The sequence below is a fragment of the Gossypium arboreum genome, unplaced genomic scaffold (genome assembly GCF_025698485.1).
Source record: "Gossypium arboreum isolate Shixiya-1 unplaced genomic scaffold, ASM2569848v2 Contig00785, whole genome shotgun sequence".
Classification (NCBI taxonomy): domain Eukaryota; kingdom Viridiplantae; phylum Streptophyta; class Magnoliopsida; order Malvales; family Malvaceae; genus Gossypium; species Gossypium arboreum.
This window is the reverse complement of record NW_026440899.1, coordinates 1-7,446: the sequence shown is the minus strand read 5'-3', so window position 1 is coordinate 7,446 and position 7,446 is coordinate 1. Positions and strand designations below refer to the sequence as shown.

Sequence of the window (7,446 nt, the reverse complement as noted above, 5' to 3'; positions counted from 1 at the left end):
TCTATCGGAGATTAGACGGCTTTTTATTAACTTCGGATCTATCTGATGCCATTAATCCAATAGTTTATATGAGCAAAACCATGACAGTGTCCCAAAATGAAAAATCCAAGCAGCTACACCACCATATTGAAATCAAAATTGAAAGAAAAGGGAAAGACCTACCTAGCTTACGGGCCCTAAAACCTCCTCCATGTATGTCCATGCATGCAAATGCAATACCCTTTATTTCGATTGATGAAGGCAACCAGCCAATGAGATAGTGGGAGATGCAGCATTCTTTTGAGATGAAGCCACCTCCCATCAGAGCTCATTTCGAAATATTACTACACACGAACACTCACCATCCCTTCTTGTTTGCAACTACAATTCAGTTTTGTTTTCCTGATATGAGAAAAGCTCTCCATCCTGATCTTATTATTTGAATCCATCCAACAACGAGTAGAATCCAACAACATTCCCACGCTTATTATTCTTATTCTTAAATATTTGGGGAATGAGGATTTTTTCTTTTCTTTTTTATATAAAATAAAGTTATAAATATATTTGTTTCTTTTTATAATAAAAATCTTGATTTCTCTTAATTTTGATATTAAGCAAATTGGTTCATCTAAAAATCTTAATCCTTGTCAATTTTGAAATTGAGCAATTAATGACATTTTGTAATGGCATTAATATTTTTATTCAATTATACATAAATTTGATTGATATAATAACAAATTTAGTCCTTAAAATTTACACATTTTATCAATTTGGTCCTAATTTAACAAATTTAGCCAAATGTTGCATACTAAATTTGTTGAATTTTTATAATTAAGACTTAAATTGACAAAACATGTAAATACAGAGAGCTAAACTTATTGTTATATCAATTAAAATTATGTATAATTTATGGAAGACATTAACGCCTTGATTAATTCTCCTTAATTGATCACTTTTAAGAATTTATAGGGGTTAAATTGCTCCATTTTTTTAAAGGACCAAAAGCTCAATTTCAAAATTAAGGGTTACTCAACTTTTAAAAAATTTCATTTTAAACACTACAAAATGTTTACAAAGTTTGTTCATTCTGGTCACTCCGATTAAAATTGCTAACAAAAATCTTACATGACATTTCAATTATTTATTTTTTCATTTTCCTCCTTGGATATTAATATCCACCTCATTATTTTACATTCAAATAATTTATTTTCCTTTGTTTTCAACCTAGCAATTCCTTTAACACCGTCTCATCAAAAATAGAAATTATACAGGACTCTGCTTTCTATTCTCTACATATCCATCCATTGCCATTAACACTTTCTTTCATTCTTTTCTTTTAACGTGTTTCAAGGAATAAGGTATTTGAATGCATGAGGTGGATATTAATATTCAACTGGAAAAATAACAAAAATTAGTTAAAATGCTATGTAAGATTTCCGTTTGCAATTTTAAGGAGTAATCAAAATGAATAAATTTTATAACGTGTGTGCCATTTTGCTAATTTTTATATGTTTAAAATAAAACTTTTGAAAATTAGATGAATATTTGTGTAGTTTACTCTAGAATATAATAAGAACAAATTAATGAAAGTTTAGAATAAGCCGGGATAAAAGCGATTTACATAAACTTGGGCCAATTTTGTTGGTAATAGAAAATAAATATGAAAATTGACGTTACCATGGGGATGTAGCTCAGATTCTTAGCATGCGAGAGGTACGAGGATCGATACCCCGCATCTCCACTACTTGTTTTTATTTCAAACAAGCTTGCAGCCTCTGCTCAGTGCGATGAGAATATTATCTTCAAATAGTTGAGTGAGACTCTGTTTCCCCCAGCTTTTAAAACATATTTCTATTCCCATTTTTATTGGTGATAAAGTTTTAAAGTGAAGTACAGACAAATGGATTCCTTAGGACTGTTTTTGCCCATCAGTTTCTATGAACACACCTCCACTGCTTATCACATTCACACGCACTTTTAATTAACTACCCATTGGAAGATTTTCTGTTTGTAGACTGTGCTTAGAAAGCATAAACAATGATCAGTAGAAGAAAACCCAAGCTTTTTTTTTCTGCCACAAAAAATAAAAATAAAAAATCATTTATAACACCTTTGCTTTGCTTTGCATTCCATTGTTGGGTCCTGATGGAGATAGTAAATGGATATGGTTCCAAAATCACCCTCACCTTTGTTGTTTTTGTTTAGTAGAAAAATAATCAAAGATTAGTCTTCAATTCTTGAGTTTGCTACTTATTACGATATGGTATTCAATATTCAAATTGTCATTAACTTGTTTTTTTCTTAAGAAACATCTTTCTTGTTCATTAAATTGATTGATATGGTTTAGCTTTACCAAAGAATTTCCATCAGCTTTTAAAGCTTTTGACTTGATTGAATGATAACAAGGAACAACAAGCTTTACCTATGAATAAAGAAATTAAAAAAATAAACTTAGATCACTTTCACCACAAGCCCTATTCTATTAACTCTTAAATCTAGAGATCTTCCAGGAATTACACATTTTCTGGACCTGGAACAACATCCCTTGTAATTTTGCTGCCATTGATGATCACTTCATAATTGGCACAACATCCCCTTGACACTTTGATTCTAAATATGCAGCAAGAGTTAGCAGATTCATGGGGATCGCAATCGTGGACGAAATATAAGAAGAAGAGGAAATAACTGGTAGAAACTGCAGCAGCAAACACAAAAACAGCTACAAGAGGGTGAACAAAGGTGGAGAATTGAAGAGCAAATCCGACTAAGATAACAGTGGCTAAAACCCATATGATAGATTTCAAGAAATCTTTCTTTGGTGAAGTGTGGGTTGGAGGTAAAGCTCGGAGTTGGTTTATGCAATACATGAGACCCAAATAACCAAAGTAAACCATAACTATGAAACCCACCATGGGAAAGTCACCATGGGTGTAGGCCTGGTACATTGTGGAGATGCAGTTAAATGTCAGATAATAGTCAGCTATGGCTGTTAGATTTATGGGGATTGCTGGATTGGTTGGTGGCAGATTTGTGGTTTGGTTTTCATCACCGATTGCCTTCATTGTTTTTGAATCGAAAAAGTTTTATGAGTTTTGAGATTATGGTGGAAACTATACGCAAAAATGCTATATATATATATATATATATTTGTGTGTATATGCTTATGACGAAGTGATTGGTTCGTGGGCAAAATCAAAGAAACTGAAGAGAAAATACCTGGAAGTTGGCCGAGGAGCATAAAATGTGTGGGGCAAGTCTGGAGTTTCTAGGAACTAGGAATTGGGAAACTTCTTTGCATTATTTTTAATATATGCGTGTAAATTCATGGAAGAGTGATGATATGTAATTGTCAAGTGTATAAGTTCATCGAAAGGATCCTTCAAGACAGAACTTCGAAAATCTCCTATTCGAGTTAAAGATCAACATTTTCATATCTATCATATATAATATAGAAAGGATTAGAAATGCGTATCGTCATCAGATCTTTCCAATAGTTTTTCACATCAAGATTCTTATCTCGAATTTCGTGATTTTATTCAAAAAATCAAATCCAAATTAAAATACTGAAATTCGTGATAAGAATACGATGGCATAAAACTATTGAAAGGGATAGTATGACGGGCCACGTTTCATATAATCATTCCTCATATAATATATACGCACATTAGGTGGTTAAAGAGAAGATTTTTCATCCAAAAAAATGAATGCTTTGCAATTTTGTAACGCCTCTAACTCGAATCCGCACGGAATAGAGTTACGAGCATTACCGAATTATCGATTTATTTATCGATATTTTATTTCATCTAACATTCATATTTGGAACCAATTAAAATCAAACATAGTGTCCCTTAAACGTATCTTATTTTTCTCGATATGTTTTACTTGAATTTATTACTTGTCTCACTATACTTAATTTCCTTGTATCAACGTATAAAAGATAATCACATATTTACATGTCATGATAAATATCATTCTCTTGCCATTTCTTCATAAACATAAATCAGGTAATTCATTATATCGATATTTTATGCATTTAAAAATACAATTCAAGTTACAATAACTTACCCCGTTGCTTGTTCATGTTTATAATTTCATTAATCCGATATCTTTTCTTTTCCATGTTCGAGTCTCGTATTCGAGTCATCTGAATTTTTATAAATAAATTTGATCGTCGTTTTTATTTATTTCATATTTTAATACGTTCAGTTAATACTCTAAACAAAATTACCATTTTACCCCTAAACTTTTAAATAAATAACGATTTCATCCTTAGGCTCAAAAAAATAAAATTCTTGCAATTTAATCCTTATTTCCAGCCGTTATTCTCATACAAATTGATAACAACCCATGAATTCTATAAAATATCAGAATTTTTCATAATTTCAACACTTTTCAATTTAATCCTTAAAATAAGTTTTTCCCCGATCTTGAACTAAATTAATAATTTCATTCAATTTTGCAAATTTAAATAATAAAATAATCCATTTCATGCAAATTGGTCATCTAACATTTTTACAAAACTGCCCATAAAGTTTTACTTTTATTCAATTTAGTCTCTAAGTCTAAAACATGCAAATTAGCCATGCTAGCTGAATATTCATACATATTTTCCTCCTCCTCCTCTCCATTCCACATCCTTAATTTACATAACTTGCTATAAATAACATTATCAATAATTTCACTATTTACTTATATGTATATTCAAAACTGTCCATTTGAGTTATAGTCACTAAATTATTTATATCTTGAGCTACAAAACTCAAATTAAAATCCGCTAATTTTGCCTGAAATTAGACTTATATATCTTCTTACCATAAAATTTTCATAATTTTTAGTTTAGCCAATAAGTACAGTTTATTCTTTAAAGTCACCTCTATTCTACTGTCTGAGCTTCGACCCTTCTTCACTAAAATTAATTATCTCTTCGCATGAATTAATGATGTTTCTGTTTATTTCTATTGAAAATAGACTCATTTAGAATTCTAAAAATATAAATTTAAGCCCATAATTATTTTTTTCCAATCTTATATGATTTTCCAAAGTCAAAATAGGGAACCCAAAATCATTCGACATTGTCTAACTAAATTTGTTATATCTCACAATTTACAGCTTTCATTGCTTACACTGCTTTCTTCTATGAAAAACTAGACTCAATAAAATTTAATTTTATATTTTTAAACTCTAATTCAATTTCTACAATTTTGGTGATTTTTCAAAATTAGACCCATCTGTTTGTCCGTAACTGTTTTAGTGCAAGATATTAATTACCATGTTTATAACACCCTTATGTTCTTTCTCTATACTATTTCTCATCACTTTCTCTTATTTTCTCTTCACTAACATATCAAGAACATAGGACCATATGTAAGGAAACTCTACATTAACATCAATCTCATGCTTTTTCAATAGTATCGAACTTAAAAATATATTGAAATCATGATGTTCTTATCTTGTTCTATTGATTTCAATCTTCATCTTGATTTTCTCTCTCCTTCGCTTTCCATTTCTTGAATTCAACTTGATATTCTAACTTCCCATAGTCTCTTTAACATTTTTACTCTTTTGATAGCTATGGAAATTTTTTGATTTTTGGGTGAAAATGATAAATTTTTGGTAGAAGGACCAAATTGTAAAGAAAAGAAAATTTTCTTTCTTTTCTTCTCTTCCAACGTTGGTTGCATGTTAAGATGGATGGTGTTCTTCCCTCTCTTTCCTTTTTTTCCACACACACCCATATATATAGACTAAATAAAATAATAAAATATCTTATTAAAAATATTAAATAAATAATAATCTAATTAAATAACTATAAAATATCACCAACATCATAATTACTTTCTAGATTTCTCTCTTCCAATTGACCATTTTTCCTTCGTGATCTTTTAAAATTCCATTCTTGAGTCATCACTTAATTTGGTAAAATTATAATTTAGTCCTCATAATTCTTCACTTATTCAATTTGGTCCTAATTCATCAATTTTCCTTGGTTTCTAGATCATTCCACCCTTAAAATATTTGCACTATTAGTCTTTCAACTTTTTCATATTTACACTTTAATCCCTCAAATTTTGAGTATTTACTTTTTGGGCCATAAAACTTTTCTCACTTTTACAATTTAGTCCTTTCTTGAATCAATATGTCATAATATACTTCCAGTGACATAACTAAATTTTCCTCTTCTTATTACTTTATTTCCTTATTTTACTGTATTAAGGATGATATTTTACTTTAAAAATTTTCAGGGTGTTTCAAATTTTATTACCTAAGAAGCAGCAAAAGTTGCTACAAAAGAACAACAAAACAAAGTCAAATGCTATACAAATTCAACCTAACCACAATGATTCAAAATACAAGATCCCTCATATTAACACATTTACCCATCATCTAATCTTAATTGTTTCTTTAATCTTCAAAACCAGAGATCGCCATGGTAGGAGTCTTCCCAAAAAGCCTCTCATTCCTTTCTCACCAAATAGTATGGATATAACTGCATCGCTATTTCACTATATGATGCTCCCTATTGATATCTTGATAAGCTATATTATCGGTATTCACGATGTCTGCAAAAGATATATAGTAATTAATTGATGTTGGCAAAATATATATGTAGAGGCTTAATTTAGTTCGCCCAAAGAAACCAAAAATAATAATAAAAATTTACAAACCCAATTACAAAGTCTAAAATACAATAGTCCACTTATAGAAAACATCAAGCCCAAATGGTCCAAACAATAAAATAAAAACTAAAGACCCAAGAGCCTAATGACCTAAACTATTTTTTGAAAAGGCGAAACCCTAGGGTTTCAACGCACCACCTCTACTTGCCATGTCAAGACAAACGACACCCGAGGTCCGCCACCATGTCGCAAAAACAGAGAAGAGCGCCTTCCCATCGCCACCACCATCACCGCAAAAGAGAGAAACACAAGGACGTAAACGACGAGAAATAGGAAAATAAGAATAGTAGAAAAACAGTGAAAAACAACAATGTATAATCGGCTATAAAAGCCATCAACAAGATGTAAATTTTTTTACGAAAAAGAAAAAAAAGAAAAAGTAATCAAAAAAAGACGAACAAAAATTTCAAAGTGATTTTTTTTTTTTATCTTTTATTTTTGGAAAAAAAGGTATAAACATAAAATAAAAATAAAACTCACCAAGTCGTTTTAGGTTCCACTGCGCAGTGGATAAGGACACCGCCCCTATGATGGACGGCTCCTTGGTGAGACAAGTGAAGAAACCAAGGACTTCTCGATTTTCCGATTTTTCATCGAGCTTCGAGGAACACCGACACCGAATCTAGGCTTTGGGAGCTGAAAGGCCAAAAAATGGGGACTTTTGTGTTTTTCGCCACCGTAACGGCGAGCCTATCGCCAAGACTGGTAGCCATTGTGGGACTTGCCAACCTCAAAGGTGAACTAAAAAACCGATAGAAAAAATATGGTTTTCAATTTTTTTTTTAAACAA

The 7,446-nt window shown here is 30.8% G+C and overlaps 1 protein-coding gene across 1 annotated transcript; it reads right to left on the bottom strand.

The window, feature by feature from the left end:
* Nucleotides 1-2,339: 2,339 nt before the first annotated feature.
* LOC108456393 (uncharacterized) lies at nt 2,340-3,091 on the bottom strand. The gene has a single exon (XM_017754984.2). The coding sequence runs from the start codon at nt 3,039-3,041 to the stop codon at nt 2,493-2,495; it is 549 nt and encodes a 182-aa protein (XP_017610473.1). The 5' UTR covers nt 3,042-3,091; the 3' UTR covers nt 2,340-2,492.
* Between the last annotated feature and the right edge of the window lie 4,355 nt (nt 3,092-7,446).